The sequence below is a fragment of the Caretta caretta genome, chromosome 7 (assembly GCF_965140235.1).
Source record: "Caretta caretta isolate rCarCar2 chromosome 7, rCarCar1.hap1, whole genome shotgun sequence".
NCBI lineage: Eukaryota > Metazoa > Chordata > Testudines > Cheloniidae > Caretta > Caretta caretta.
In genome coordinates this window covers 29,336,229-29,353,029 of record NC_134212.1, presented here as the reverse complement: position 1 = coordinate 29,353,029, position 16,801 = coordinate 29,336,229, and the positions used below count along the sequence as shown (strand labels likewise).

The 16,801-nt window shown below is 45.4% G+C and overlaps 1 protein-coding gene across 3 annotated transcripts in view; it reads right to left on the bottom strand.

Annotated features, from left to right (window-relative positions):
- SUSD3 (sushi domain containing 3) overlaps positions 1-9,100 on the bottom strand; it is a 52,410-nt gene extending 43,310 nt beyond the window's left edge. For all 3 annotated transcript variants that reach the window (XR_012669233.1, XM_048858508.2, XM_048858509.2), the window contains exon 1: positions 8,823-9,100. Coding sequence is in view for 2 of the 3 variants with exons in the window: in XM_048858508.2 (XP_048714465.1) it covers positions 8,823-8,910 (88 nt within the window). In the remaining variant the exon portion in view is untranslated. The remainder of the gene's footprint in view (positions 1-8,822) is intronic.
- Between the last annotated feature and the right edge of the window lie 7,701 nt (positions 9,101-16,801).

The following is a 16,801-nucleotide window of genomic DNA, read 5'->3' as shown; positions in this document are numbered from 1 at the left end:
AGTATACATCAGCTGGGAATTTGGCCCAATAGAGAGTGGCAGGTCTAGACTATCTGGTGTGGTACATTAAAAAGGCGTGTAAAATACATATATTCAGGAATTAACACAACACATCAAACCAGATGTCTATCCTGCCTCTGACTGTGGTCTTTCCCTTTTACCTCAGGATTGCCAGTCTTTTGCTCACAACTTGTGTGCAAAGCAGAAAGTTCCCAGCTGAGTGGGCCCTATAAGGAAAATTCTGCAGCCCACACTCTCCTGGGTCAAAAACTGCCTAGTGGAATGGAGTGGGAAGAGATATCAGGGAACTGGTTACAGCTCCCTAATTCTCAAACTGCTCTGGCCCCAACATAAGTTAAAATAGCCTAGGGGCTGTGCCAACACACACTAACAGGCTCCAGGCCCCAGTTGAGAATTAACAGAGTCAGTGCTGGCAGGCTATACCCTGCCCCCAACATGCTCCCTCCCATCCACTACACTGGGAGGAGGGGCAGTTGGTGCATGAACTGGTTAAACCACTTCATACCATCTGATAGCTCCCCTAAACTAGGGTGATTCTCAGCTGTCCAGTTAGAGTCAGGCGAGTCCACTTTAAGCCACCTGAGTTGTGCAAAGAGGCAGGCTCAAGGGTTGAGAATTTTGCCTGTATCTTCTCTCCCATGCTGGATACTGGCCTGTGCATGGTTCCTTTTGCTTTTGAACAATGAAGGCTGTTCTTTAACTGGTTTTCTGTTTTAGGCTGCTAGGTGTGTACTAAAGAACTGTGACCTAGCATTCGCAATTGTCAGCGAATAATTGATTTTTTTGAAGAAACCAGTGTTAATTAGCAATAACATGTAATTTATTTTGGTGATAGAAATCACTCATGTATTGAGAACCTAACCAAATAGACCGATTTAACAATCTTCTCTGCAGTCTTATGACTATGTAAATTTTTTCACTGCTGAGGTCAGACTTCAGGATTCCAGATCCTTTTCACGGTGGAGGGTGTGTGTGTAGCTAGATAGATACAGATGTGGTAAGCATGCATGTGCACGTGTGTTAGTAGGAAAATAATACTGTTAAATGGCACAGAATTAAGCATGTGCAAGGGTTTAAAAGCGAACAGCAACTTGAGCTAAAAGCCATAGAGGATGAATGTTTTATCTTTACAAGATCTGCTTATGGACTTGATTCTGCAAGGTGCTGAGTACCTTTGATTTTAGCAGGAATTGTAGGTGCTCAGCATCTTGCAGGACTGGATCCTGTAATAAGAATTAATGGATCCCAAGAGATATCTCTCCAAACCTGAGAAGCAAAGCCACAAATGCTTCACAGTACAATCCAATAAATGCAGGTTTTGGCTTCCCTGATCATGAGGATTAGTGAAAGATGACAGGAACTGAAAGCGGCTTACTGTTTTTTACTACTGTCATGAGAAGGAAAAGCAAAGTGAACCATTGTAGATTAGTTGTCATAAAGCTGCTAGCATCCTGAGCTACTGTACCAAAGCAGAGCTGTCCCTTGCCTTTTCTTGCAGAATGCGTATTTCAGATACTGAAGACCTGCATCCCTCCCAACTGTTCGTCCCCTTATGATTTGTTTAATTAATTTATTGATGACTTTAAGAGTGTCATACAATGGCCTGCGAGTCTGTGTGTTTAGACAGAAGAATACAATAGGATATTCTACCATTCTCTTTTAAAATGGCAGTCAAGTATTAGTCCATATCCAGGAAATGACAATAACAAGCCAAACAGTGCAATCCTTACTCACTTAGGCCCAGATTTTTAAAGGTATTCAGGCACTGCTGCACTCAACATTGCAACATTGCAACTCCTGATTTAGGAACCTAAATCCCATCAACAGCCAACGGGATTTTGGCTAAGTCCCTAAACGCTTTTTAGTAATGAAATTTAAGCTCCTGAATCAGTTAGGCACTGCAATGCTGAACTCAGCAACACCAAAATACCTTTAAAAATCTGGGCCTTTGGCAAAACTACCACTGACTTGTATCAAAAATTTGTCTGCACAATGGGAGTTTTGTTTATTTGCCCCCAATAGCGAATGCACCTTGCTATCTTTTTGCGAATGGTTCTGCATTTTGTAGCTTATGCGTTTAAAAATATCTGTCATCTAACAAAAAGCAGCAAACAAAAGAAGGGACGCATGGAAGATACAACAGTATTCCAGCAAGACTGTAAATCGTTTCAGCCTTATTCTTATTTCTTGATAAAGTCAATACTGACCTGTAAAATAACGGTTGCTTATCAGCTACTGCAGCTGAGAAAAAACATGTCAGAGTTTCCATGCTGAAATTAGCTTGGGAGTGAATGGGTTCTACTGAAATAATTTATCCCAAATATTAAGAGCTGAATCTTGTGCTCCTTAGTCTATATGGAAAATAATGGGAGTCTTGCCTGAGGAAGGTGAGCAGAAATTAACACTAGATACTTAACCAAAAGCATCCAGTTCTCTTTGATTTAGCTCTTAGGCTAGAAATCTTGTGATGTTGGGCTCTCTCTTGGAATTTCAGGACTTTCCCAGTTCTGACAGGATGGGAACAGCCAAATCAATTGTTTTTTGGTGTTTTATCTTCCTGGTGACACCAAAACCAGGAAGTGTACAGCTATGTGACTTCAGATTTTTAAAATCTCAAAGTTTCAATCCAAACCAATTGGTCCATCCTTAGCTGAAACTCAGAAGTCGAGATGTAGTTCACCTGTATAATCTGAGTAATTTAAAACTAAATTTAAAACTAAACCAGACTAAAGCACTGGCTAATATACTGCAGGGAACAATCTTGCATTGGCAGAGACGGGACTGGATGACCTAATAAATCTTGTCCACCTCTGTTTTATGCTGTTCTAGGATTTTATGGCATATACAAAAATTGTAATAATTTTACGTGTCACATAGGAGATAAACCCACATCCTTATCAGCTGAAATACTGTTACCTTTACTTCTTTATCTTATATAATCAAAGATTTTACGTTGATCTCAATAGTAAAAAATGGAAGAAACTACCAGCCATATATTCCAAGTTGTCTCACATTTTGGCCAGTGGAAATAGAAGTTAAGAAGAAACCTGGAGTCTTTTTCTCCCCAAGTCTACAAACTCAAATGCATCATCCGATCACAGGAAAATAGCAAAGAGCCTCTTGCCAGTCTTTGTACAGAGCAGAGCTGTTCATGGCTTTGAAGAACAAGCTTATCTTCGGTCTTCCGGGACAAAGGAAGAGTAACCATAAAATCTCTGTGCACATGTTCTCTTGGCTTCTAAGGTACCAACATACTTCAACACCTGCCTGCAATTCTATCAAAAAGCTCTGAAGTCTCTTCCTTGTGGTGCTGCCACACTAACCTCCAACATGAAATGGTTCCATGCAGAAGATCCACAAAATAGCTACAAACTCCAAATCAGGGAATGATCTGGTGAAACACACGAGGAGTCAGGGCAAAGCCTAAGTACAGCTGTGCATACCCCACACCGGAAAAACAAAGGGCCAGATCCTCAGCTGCACTAGTGCCGTTGCAAAGCACAGCGGGGGTGATAAGAAACCACCATTATGTCTCCCTCCACCCCGTACCTATGCAATCAGCCCAAGGTGTAGCTTACAGCAGCCTCAGGGCTGCTCTGGGCTGTGTTTGGCTGCAAAAGACCTCAACGGGCTATTCAAGCAGCTGAGGGGGCAACAGAACAGAGGAGCACTCTGACCAAGCTCCCTTTCCCAACCCTGGCATGCCACCCACATTAGGGACCACAAACTGGGGGCAGAGCAGTTACATTGGCTCCTTCCACTAGGAGGTTCCCCAGGTAGCCAGTTATATCAGCATTCCAGATGCTTTTTCAGAGCAGTGCAAAAGAACTGGGGAGGCATCGGAGGAGAGGACAGTGAATATCTGCCCACCAGTATAAATGCTAACAATAAGTTTACGCTGCTCCAAGTAGCATTAACTTGTTCCTGGCAAAAATTCAGAGAGTGATATGGAAAAGGTAAATGTGTTTGTGGATGTTTAATCACACAAGCACTGGGGCAACAAAAATGATTAGGGGTCTGGAACACATGAGTTATGAGGAGAGGCTGAGGGAGCTGGGATTGTTTAGCCTGCAGAAGAGAAGAATGAGGGGGGATTTGATAGCTGCTTTCAACTACCTGAAAGGGGGTTCCAAAGAGGATGGCTCTAGACTGTTCTCAATGGTAGCAGATGACAGAACGAGGAGTAATGGTCTCAAGTTGCAGTGGGGGAGGTTTAGGTTGGATATTAGGAAAAACTTTTTCACTAAGAGGGTGGTGAAACACTGGAATGCGTTACCTAGGGAGGTGGTAGAATCTCCTTCCTTAGAGGTTTTTAAGGTCAGGCTTGACAAAGCCCTGGCTGGGATGATTTAACTGGGATTTGGTCCTGCTTCGAGCAGGGGGTTGGACTAGATGACCTTCTGGGGTCCCTTCCAACCCTTATATTCTATGATTCTATGGGGCCAGGGAAAGATGTCATCTCAGCTTTGGCAAAGGTACCTGGAACAGTCTCCCTCACCTTTTCACACACTATGCCCTTTATTGCAGACTCTTCCTTCCATAGATATGTCTAGTAGTGCAGTGCTCTGCATCTTCCCCAGCATGGTTTTTGCAATACTCTGATCTCTTTGGTGTGTGGCTCTAGCCATGCCTGCTGCTAGTAATACACATTTTTTCTTGTGACTGAATGGTATAATACATACTAACGTACATAGCTCAGGTTTAAAGTACCTTTTTGAGGATCTTAGCCCACTGCGTAATATTTTATCACAAAGGAGAACGTAGGACACTCTGCTGGAGTCTATTTTCGGTCAAGGTGAGAAAATGTGCCAGAAAAACCTACACTCAGAAACCTGGGGAGGTAGCATCATAGAAAGTGGAGCATGTTTGAACTTCACTGCTGGGAATTTTGAGGAGCTGTAACTCCCTTTGAGTTAAAAATCTTTTTAAAGAAGTTAGACTGTGTAGATGAACATCTTTTAACTTTTCTTTAGCCTTTTCTCATTAACATATTAATGCAAACAGACACTTTTCATCACTTTTCTCATGGACGGCAAAAGGGATGCCTGAGGGAGTTTGTCTACATAGATCATTATCACCATCTTCTCATTTGTGGTCTGGAAGTTTACAATGAAGACACGCCACTTGTGCAATATGAAAAATGATCACCAGTACTATGAAAGAGGAAAAAAAATCTTGCACAGTACAACAGTTGGCCTGGGGGAAACTCAGTTTGTCACCAGCACTCTGCATATATCATTTCTCCTACAAATATCCCCACATAAATAATGTGGTCTCATTTTAAATTAAGTGTCTCACATAAAGATATAATTTAGAATTATATGACAACTAGTCCATGATAACTAACTTTTGGTTGACTATCCAAACCACTAGTGCAGATTTAAAGACTGTGTCAGAGGATGCTGATTCAATGAACATTTTTATGACAATGAATTGGTATTTAACTATGATGAAATTCATGCGGAAAAGGGAACGGAACGGTTCAGTAGCCCCAGACCCTGGCCCAGGGGATAGATTTCACCTCACCAACTTTTACACACACATACTCGCACATGCATACATGTGCACATGTACACACACAGAGTTTGCTAGCCTGAAACAGACATTAATTACAGCAACAAAATGTATTACTGTCAACACAGGTATTCTACATTAATAAACATAAATTGTTGTTTAAAACATTTACTGAGGCCTGCCATAAGTGCAATAAGATGGGCTGGTTTGATAGCCTACAGGTAAGTGCTATATGCTACCAAGCAATTAAATTAATTCAAGGCCAGATTCGCCCTGGTGGAACCAGATTTCTGGGGTAAAATCCAGGCTCAGTGAAGTCAATGGGAGTTTTGCCATTGATTTCAGGGGGTTCAGGATTTCACCCATGGGCCACACTGGCACAAGGTCTGAGCCACCAATGGACAAGTCACCAACAAGCCATGTTTCAGTTGTGGGCCCAAAGCAAAGCCCCAAAACTGACCTGACGCTCTAGGGGAAGGGAGCAGAGCCAGACAATTTTGCAAAAGTCAATAAGCATAAATGCAGAGCAATACAATCTGTGTTTACACATAGCTCTTAATTCTCAATACATGTTTCCTAGAACTTGGTTATTTTTCATATGAATGGTTCTAATAAATCTAATGGATGGTTAAACGTATGTAGTAGACATAATGTAAAGCATTACCAAAAAATGCTGGACTGAATGTGTCTGATCATTTCTATCAGTATGCTAAAATCAGATCATCAATATAGCCTGTTAGAACCACACAAGCAAATTAAATCAGTGCAGCGTGGCATTCTTGAGGACAAGCTGAATTGTGAACAGAAAGGACGGGATTTCCAAGAGCCCTCAGCACTTGGCTAACTCTGCTCCCATTAAAGTCAATGGTAAAACTCCCTAATATTTTAGGGCCAGATCCTGCATCAGGATCCACTAGCATCAACCCTCACTGAAGCTAAAGGGACTCTGCACAGCTGCTGGGACCCATGCTGTCAGATTACATTGCAGAATTGGAGCTTTAGTTTGTGCCTTAAATCTTTTTTCAACATGTAGGTATTCTATTCCACTAACTCGTTGTGCAAGGAAAAATGAGATTTTCCATTTTCTGCCAGGTTAATCTGTAGCTGTCAGGAGATTATTTCATTTTAATAACATAGATCTTTGAATCTGATATTACAATGAAAATGTATTCCTTTCCCCTTTAAAGTGATACTCTCATTTCACATGTCTATTAATCTAAGCGTTTCTTAGATGCCCCCCACCACATTGTAAATAAATATGGGACACACACACACATACACACACACACAAAGAAGATGACTTCAAACTTTTTACCATAATTTAATTCCATTCCATTATATTTAAAGTTCAATAAAATCCTTTCTGGAGCAGCCTACTTAAAAAGGCTAGTTATTGCAGCCAGCTTGTCCTGCATGGGTTGGCTTAAAAACATGGTGCATTCCTCTTATGTTTGTTTCTTCAAAATACTTGCACAGATCAAACATACCAGTATTGCATATCCAAAAGTGTATAACAAAGTGAGTAAAGTGAACTCGCTGGGCCTTTTGCCTGAGCAAGGACAGCAAGATCAGGTCCTTAATTAGTACTTCCATGCAATAGCTCAGCATGTTGTTAAACTCATTGAGGTATGCTTTGTGTCCCAATAATAGACAATATGGTCTAGTGTACGCAATCTATTAAACGTAATGCAAACCAAGGCAATGGTTGCTGATACCGAATATTTAATCAAAACTATCATAACAGGCAGAGATTTAGGAATAGAATTTTTCCTCTAAAGGCAACATCATTTATTACTATGATTATTGTAAATGGAATCACAGCTCTGTAAAACATCTTGCTAGTGAACATGCTTTACAAGTCCCAAGCAAGCAGCTCGCATTTTTCTTTCTAACTGAATTATGTCGATATTCCACCTTATCTTTTTCAAAGCTTTTACTCTGAATAGAGTCTTGACAGCTTTTCAATACAATTACACCAACGTACATGAACCTTTCCAGCCATCACTACCACTAAAAGGCTATTATGAAATGATTACCATGGAATTGCAGCTACATTAGGGCCAAGTCATCTGCAGAGACTCACTTAATTTAAACCTCTTTCACTTATCTGGAAAACTTTGAGAAGGTGGTGGCTGGTTAGAAGGGATGGATTACAGGAATTCTTGCAGGAATGAATCCTTCACCCATTGAAGTCAGTGGCAAAAGGCTCACTGAGTTCAGCGGTGCAAGCTCAACATAATTACCTGCGATAGAAAGAAGGAATTCTGTGTAGGGGGTGATACCAACAGAAACAGAGATGCACCTTCAAAATGAGTACTCAGGCCTCTCCTCTCAGATTGGCCCAAACTGTAACTCAGCTTTGGCTTTGACTGAAAAAGTGCAGGAAGCAAAGCTGATTACTCCAAACTCCCTTCTTAAAAGACCAAGGAGCCTGCATCGTGATGTGGTCCTCGCCTGAGAATAAAGGGATTAGTTATTCCTAGGGTGCCCAGTGCCTCACAGCTCGGTCTAGTACTGTCCTGTACGCTATGACATTGTGACAGGTTTCAGAGGGGCAGCCGTGTCAGTCTGTATCAGCAAAAACGACGAGGAGCCCTTGTGGCACTTTAGAGACTAACCCATTTCTTTGGGCATAAGCTTTCCTGGGCTAGGTTAAGCGAAGTGGGTTCTAGCCCAGGAAAGCTTATGAGCAAAGAAATGGGTTAGTTTCCAAGGTGCCACAAGGACCGCCCGTTGTTAGAACATGTGTTATGCGGCTGCATTCCGTTAAGGTCCTCTGCCTGCACGAAGCCAGCTTACTTGATGACCCCGTTTGACACCACTTGCCTCTTTGGAGCCGAGAGTCCCAAATCCAGCAAACTGAGCTATGGCTACCGCAGAGAGTCGGCAGGTCAGGGCCAGTGAAGGCCATTTAAAGGGGTCCGGACTGCTCTCCTCCCCTGGCTTGGAGCCACCACGCAGCTCCGAGTGCAAGTTTACGGTGCATTTCAAATCCGCACTGGAGCTGAAGTCTGACCCCGCTGGGCAAAAGGTGACCCCCCCCCCCCAAAAAAAAACACCCCGGAACTGAGAGGCTGCTCCCTGTTCCCTGCAAGTGGGGTGAATCCCCAGCAGTGTGAGTACCCCCGTCCACAGCTCCGACCCTCCCCGCTCCGGCAGCAGCAGCAGCCCGGCTGACTGCCCGGCCCCCACAGCCAGGAGCTGCCGGCACACCGGGCACAACCAGTCGGCGGGCGCAGCCCCGGGAGCAGCGCTCGGCAGGGCTGCTGCAGCTCCGGCTCCCTTACCTGTGTCGTTCTTCGGGGCATTGCGCCCGTCCTCCCGGGGCCCGCCCGGCCTCGAGACATCCAGCCCGGAGGCGGTGGCCGTTTGCATGGCTGGCGCCCGGGCTGCCCTCCGCGCGCGGCTGGGGTTGAGCCCGGCGAGCTCGTCCCGCAGGTGCAGGGTTCGCCGCCTCCAGCTCCCCGCGGCCCCTCCGAGGCGGAGCGATTCGCTGCCCAGCAGGACACGCGGCGGCCGCCCGGCCGGGCGCCCCCTCCCGCCCCCCGCAGACACACTCACTTCTCCTTCCCCCGGTTCGCGGCTCTCACTTCCCCCCCCCCCCCGCCCCCGCCGCCTGCGAGCTGCCGCAGCCGGGGGAAACGGGCTGGCACCTGGAGACCTCCCCCCCTCCCACTTCCCCTTCCCGCCGATCTGCAGATCTAGCCGCTTGCCCGGGCTGCAGGAGACGCGTCTCCTTCCATCCTGCCCCTTTGCGCTCCGGGATCCCCGGACCGCTTGGCAGCCAGAGATTTGCAGTCAGCCAGCTCCCCTGCTGCTGGTCTCGCCTGGGCCAGAGGCGCGACACCGGCTCCTCAGCGGCGAGCCCCGGCCGGGCACTTGGGGGGCTGATAAAGGCAGGGGAGAGCCTGGGAACGCAGCTCCCCAAGCGCAGCCCGACCTGCTGGAGACCCGTGGGCACCCACCCCCGCAGGGGCTTGGTCGCCTGCTTGCTCCAAGACTTGGCTGTTTGCCCGATGATGGCTGGCGCGGAACTTCCAGCCGGTGCTGGGACGGCAGGAGGGGGCTCCTGACGATCAGCTGGCGAGGGTGGGACCCCCTCCCCCTTCCTGGAAGTCACCCTTAATCCCTGGCCTTGGCGCTGATAACATAATCCCCAAACGCGGCAGCTGGGGCCTGGCCTGGCTGACCGGCTGGAGGAAGCTAAACCGAGCGGGACTGGGCTGAGGCTGCAGGCAAGTGCCGTCTGCTTCCCCTGGGATACCCTAGTGATGGGGAGAGGGAAGGCCCGGAGGGCAAGGGCAGATGGTGGCTACAGGGTGATGGGCATTTCTTGACTCACGAGGGTGCTTCTCACATCTGCAAACACAAATGAGAGGCAAAGGGAAGGTGCAGAAAACGGAGAATGCAGGGCAGGGGCAAGGCACAGCAGCAACACAAAGGTTGTCGGTGTATTTATGCAGGGGGCTTTGCTTTGCAGCCATTACTACTGCGTGTGGCTGCCTTTAACTTCAGCAAGTGTCCCCTTGAGTGGCACCATCCATGCACCCAATACTGCACTACTTGACAACAATGGTCATTACTGAGAGCAGTCCAGTTTCAAGAAGCCCCCTATACCACTGACCTGGAGAACTTCAATCTAAACAGATAAGGTGGACAACGGCTGGGTGTGGGAGGAAGGAAGCACTATTAACACTTTACACACAGGGAACTGAGTTGCAAAGATTAAGTAACTTGCCCCACATGTCCAAGGAGCCTGTGCAGACCCTAGTCTCCTGAGTTCCAGTCCAGTGCCTTAACCACAAGATCATCTTTCCTAACTTAATGGGCCATCAGCCATCTCAATACTACTTACTACTTACAATAGCGTTCAGGGCCATTGCCGGAGAATATTGGAGGATTTTTAAGGATGCAGCTTGACTCATTATTTCAAAGACCTCTTCAGAAGGAACCAAGATTTCCCATCTGTTTCATATCACGATAGCAATAACCTCTAATTGTGCTGCCCTGACAGACTGTGTCATTGTTTCCACTAGCTCTGTTTTCCTAGTGATTATAGATCAGACCCTTCTTTCCCTAAAGATACTCTCAAATCCAAGCTCAAATCAAAACAAGTTTCCATCTGAGAACAATGATTTTGTTTGCCACGTTGTATATATTGAATGTAAGTTTTAAAACTGGTTTCAGAGTAACAGCTGTGTTAGTCTGTATTCGCAAAAAGAAAAGGAGTACTTGTGGCACCTTAGAGACTAACCAATTTATTTGAGCATAAGCTTTCGTGAGCTACAGCTCACTTCATCAGCACCCTACAAAAGCCCAGTGAAGGAAGGGTGAGATGCCTCAAGTTATTCTTAGTACAGTATAAAGTACCACCCATTAAGACACATTGGCCTAGATTCTCAGCCATGCTGAGACTACTTTGTATCAATCTGCAAGCACAACACGGTTATAAATTCAGCGGGTCCAACAACTGGAAAATTTCCCCATTGCAAGGGTATCCTCATGTGCTGCAGAACCATCTAATTTGTCTGGCATAGTCTGTTCATTGTAAACAAGTCTACTTCTTGCTGATCATGCCATTATATTCTAGGATCCAGATCTGACACCGTATGTGTCACCATATGGTCACAGAAGTTTGTTCTATCATTTTACTAGGCTACGAAGTTAAACTTATTGGACAGACAGTGCCACGATCACTTTACTTTGCATCTGGATGGGCCTTGCCACTGTGCACACCCCATTTAATAGGGCACCAACCCATAACATTCAGTACTTTCACATGACATCTACAACTTTCTCTCTCTCTCTCTCTCTCTCTCTCTCTCTCTCTCTTTAAAAAAAATAAAAGATCACAGATGGTTCTTTACTTACTCACATTACTGTCAGTGGACAAGCATGGGGTTTGGTGATCTCTCTGATTTGCTGATGTTGGCATCAGCAGCTGATTTGGAAACAATGTACTTCAGCAGGTTGTGTTGTTTGGCGAGGCAGACGTAGCAGGAACAGCAGGGACAGAAGAGAGCATCGGTCGATATCGCTGAGCATATGGAGCTGGGCCCAGACTAATTGCTGTGGCCATTAACTCTCACTCTGGTGATTTACCGTCTTGTTATTTTTGAGCCAGAGCTTTGTTCCAGAACCACAGTTCATAGCAATGGACTGGAGAGATGAGATTCTACAAAACACCAAACACACCAGCAGTGTAACAAATTCCACTGCCAATATTGTTTTGGCAGCATATAGTGGAGGGAAGTGAAATGGCTACTCAGCCGTAGGTATGATATGCTACTGGATATGGACGTTCTTCACTGAAAGTCCACAAAGAATACTGCCTGGTATTTCCACATCTGTAACTAAAATATGTCTAAAACAAAAGATTCATGTGGGTTAGAATGACAGATCAGACTTTGGGGAAATACTACAGCTTGTGATGCACTGCACTGAAATTCCTTTCCACTCCCTATGGCTACACAACAGAAGCCAAGTACAAACATGCTCTAAAAACCCTTTCAAGATTCTACACTGAATAAAAACATTTGTAATCATCATGATTAGCACTTATGTTACATAGCAACTTCCATCCAGGATCTCAAAGCGCTTCACAAATATTATTTGATTAAGCCTCACACTCCCCCTAAGAGATAGGCGCAGTCAGTATTAACCAAATTTACAGGTGGGGAAACTGGGCACAGAGAGGTTAAATTATTTACTCAGCTTCAAAGTGGTCACTGGGTAAGCCAGGATCCCGAGACGGAGGTTGTTTTTTTTCTTAATTGGGCCAAACCATTGATGTCTCTGGAAGCTGTAGATGTACAGAAATTCTTGGGATCAGGCCTATAGAGAAGCCCACTGTACCTGGAATAGACTTCTCTCCGGACACCAAAACTAAAGGGATAGTTATCACCTTTGGGTTCCATTGTTTAAGTGATTTAGTGAGGTACCGAGTTGTTTGCTAATATTATACAAAATTAAGACTGTTGCAGCTACCAGGGGAAATGCATTTCAAATCCACAAGCAGGTACCTGTAAGAGGAGGCAATATTGTGTAAGAGGGTCCTTGTGAGTAACATGTTCTGAAAGTGACTAATAGTATTGTATACAGTATTATTGTAGCTGTGTTGAGTCCAGCATATGAGAGACAAGGTGGGTGAGGTAATATCTTTCATTGGACCAACTTCTGAAGAAGAGCTCTATGGAGCTTGAGAAATTGTCCCTTTCACCAGCAGAAGTTGGTCCAATAAAAGATATGACCTTATCCTTGTCTCTCTAATAATACAGTACACATTTGAGTCAAGCTTCAGGGCAGTGATTGCTTCTTAATATGTATTTGTAAAGCCTGTGGCATGGAGTCCCAGTCTTGATGGAGTCCTCTTGGTGCTACTGTAATATCAATAAATAATGTTATGAGCTGGGTGAAACCTTGTTATGGATTGAGTTAAAACCTTATTGAGATTGATGGGTGTGAACACACACTTCAATTAACATAAATGTGTGGGCAAATTAATCACAATCCCCGACCTAAAACAAAAAGGATTATGTGACACACTCAAGAGTTTTGGACTGTGTGGGCAGAGGGAATTTATGCTGATTATTGTTTTGAGAGAGAGGCAGAGACAGATGGAGTGTGTGTGTATATAAAACACAAAACCAGAGGCAGGCAGACAGCCTGAAGAAATCCAAGCAAATGCTTGCAAGTGCCGTTTGACCCTGAAAGAAACCTAGAGAGAAGTTCTGGATGCTGGCTGAAAAGAAGCTTGGTCCTGTAAGCTGAGGGCTGGTCAATGCTTAAAATTTAGGTCAACATAGCTAGGGTGCTCACGGCGATGAAAAATCTACACCCTGACCAATGTAATTATGCTGACCTAACCCCTGGTGCAGATGCAGCTCTATTGACAGAATAATGCTTCTGTCGACCCAACTACCATCGCTTGGGGAGGTGGTATTCCTACAGCAATGGAAAAACGCCTTCCCTCATTGTAGGCTGCGTCTATGCTACAGGGTTATGCCAGCATAGCTAGGGCGCCATAGTTAGCCCACTATAGTCCTTGTAGCATAGACATGGCCTACTCCTTTTGCCTTGGGTTCCTCCTGCATTCAGAGAAGCAGGACTTTGTACATTCCTTGTAAAGAAAGAAGATTGCATCAAAAAGAACACCAAATTTTTCATCAATTTCTACTATTATATAGAGTGTACCCAGGGCTTCAAACTTTGATTAGCCACTCAGGTCAAAGAGGGTTAACAACGGGCAAGTGGATTAGACCTGGGTGAAATTTTTCAGCCAAAACTATTTTTGGTGAAAAAAATGACCTTGAGATGTTTTGCAAAATTTGTGTTGGTTTCACTGATTGTTTCGGATGAAAGAAAAAAACCTGAAAAAAAAATAGAAACATTTCCTTTTGACATTTTCAAAACAAAACATTTTGACTTTTCAGCTCACTTTTCATTTTGAAATTCCCTTCGGTTTTATTTAAGAACAATTTAAAAACATTTTAAAAAGGCTCAAAATCAAAATGAAACATTTCATTTCAAACAAAAGTAGTTCATTCAACCCCAAATTATTTTCCCCACTTTTTGTTTTGCTGAACTTTTTTTGGAGGGAAAAATCATTTTTGGTTGGACTTAAAACAATTTTTTTTTCAGAATAGCCAGTGAACTAAAAAATCTGTTGTTTGCACAGCTGGAGAGTTATCTTCCTGGCTATTGCACAGTTTTACATCAGAGTGAAAGAGAAAACATGTGACAAACAGGAGCCACAATGAGATGAATCACTGATAGAGCAGAAAAACAAAGGTTTTACCACAATCAGGAACCTAAACACCACATGCCTCATATGTCCCACCACAGTCCAGTGCCAAAATGCAATAATGTGAACAGGTCAGAAGTTACTCAGTCAATTTTATTACTTCCACTAAAGCCTTCAGTTCATCTTATGTTTCACCAAACTACACTGTGAAAATAAACAAATCACTCTTTAATATTCTTTGAATATGTTTTTAAATGACAGTTTCTTTCAATATATTGTATGTACATAGAATCATAGAATATCAGGGTTGGAAGGAACCTCAGGAGGTCATCTAGTCCAACCCCCTGCTTAAAGCAGGACCCATCCCCAATTTTTGCCCCAAATCCCTAAATGGCCCCCTCAAGGACTGAACTCACAACCCTGGGTTTACATTTTCACTGAAAGTCTTCATCAGTAAGAGTGGACACATTTTGCTGTTAAAATAGGAATATATATATATCGAGAAATGACGACACTGTACTGCAGTCCTTACCTTAGGCCTGATCCTACCCAGTGCTTGTGGGAAGTGCTGCATGTAAAAATACATGGGGAAAAGGAATGAACAGGTAGCTCAGAGGACCCCAATCCTGCATTCTTGAGAGCTCTGATCCTGGCCACCCAGCTACTTCTGTCAATTGTGGGACTAAGACCAAAGGCTGCAATCATGCTCAACTAGGGTGACCATATTTCCCTATGCTGAATATGGGACACCTGATAAAATTACTCGTATTCAAGCAAGTTCAACGGGGCGCATAGGCGCCGACTCCGTGGAGCACCCATGGGGAAAAATTAGTGGGTGCTCTGCACCCACCAGCAGCCAAACTCCCCCCGCACCTGCGCCCCACCTCCTCCACTGCCTCCTCCCCGAGCACGCTGCATCCCCGCTCCTCCCCCTACCTCTCAGCTCTTCCCGCCTTGCCGCTGCCAGCCAGTTGTTTGGCGGCATGCTGGGAGGGAAGGGGAGAAGCAGGAACATGGTGCGCTCAGGGGAGGAAGTGGGGAGTGGTGGGGCCGGGACGGGAATGTGGGGAAGGGGTTGGAATGGGGGCAGGGCAGGGGCGGAAAGGGGGGCAGGGCAGGGGAGGGGCCAGGGGCAGAGAGGGGTCAGCACCCACCGGTGGGAGCAGAAGTCAGCACCTATGGGGCACATGCAGGGTTTGGCTCCTCCTGGCTGGCAGAGGGTCTTGGGGTTTACCAGAGTGCCAGCCCAGCCCGAGGCAGTGGGGGAAGGAAGGAGCCTGCTGGCCAGGCTGTTGGTGAGCTGAGCAGTACGACCAGGGGCTGGTTCTCCATGCAGAACTGGGAGTGGGACGTGCCCCACTTGGGGAGGGGGGAGGGGATATGCAGGGCTGGGAAGGGCAAAGGGGCAAAGCAGGGAGGACAGTGAGGGGGGAGCATGTAAATGGCTGATGTGGTGACATGTAACCGGCTGCTGCCTGGTGACTGGCTGTACTCGCCAGCCACCGCAGAGTGCACCAGTGCCGGCCAGAAACGGGACAGGGGGCAAGAGCCAGCACGCTGTGGGTGCTGCACTGACAGACCAGGATGGGGAGCAGCTGGCCCCGCATGCTGCAGCTTTGCCCTGCCACCAGCCTTGCACACCCACCCCCATTGCCGGCCACTGCTGGTGGGTGGGCGGCTGGCAAGCAGGGATCCAGCCAGCAGCAGGACCTGCCAGTACTGATCGCGGGAGACAGAAAATACGGGACAATTAGCCCAATTTTAAGAAAAAGTCAGGTTATCTGCAGGAGGGCTTAAATATGGGACTGTCCCTTTAAAAATGGGATGTCTGGTCACCCTATGAGTGCTGGGGGGTACTGCCAAACACCCAGCCTTGAAGTGGTTTCCATCATATACACGGTTTACTGTTGGGTTCAATGGCTCTCAGCACCCCCACAAGGGTAAGGGAGTGGGTACACAAGGGGCTTGAGATTTACTTCTGTCTGTGGGCAAGTGTATGCTGTAGGCTTAACCTGATTTACTACACACTCATTACCCCTGTCATACCCACACACAATGGGGCTAAAGCACAACCTTGAGCTCTGTGCTGTGCCCAGGCAATAACAAGGGAAACACCCACCAAACTGTATAGCAAAAATGGGATTTTCCTATAACCTAAAAACCCTACACTTTCTTTACAGGGCACAATCCAACATTATTAAGGGCTTGGGTATAGCGTGTGGGCATAGATCAATGAATTTCTTGTAAATGCTGCTATAAAAAGCACTTGTGGTGACTTATTGTACTAGAGATACAGATGCATCTCTGATCAAAACAGAATCTGAAAACGGTACATTCATTTAAGGAGGGATCAAATTCATCCCATGGAACAGCGATGAACAGCTCAGCATAAGAGGCCAATTGCTCCTAATATACATGCATTTTTGCTTGAGAAAACAAACATTATGGAAACAATCATTTCTGTCTCCAGTACAATACAGCTTTATTTTGTAAGGTGCAAACTATAGCTTCATAGAGGGATAG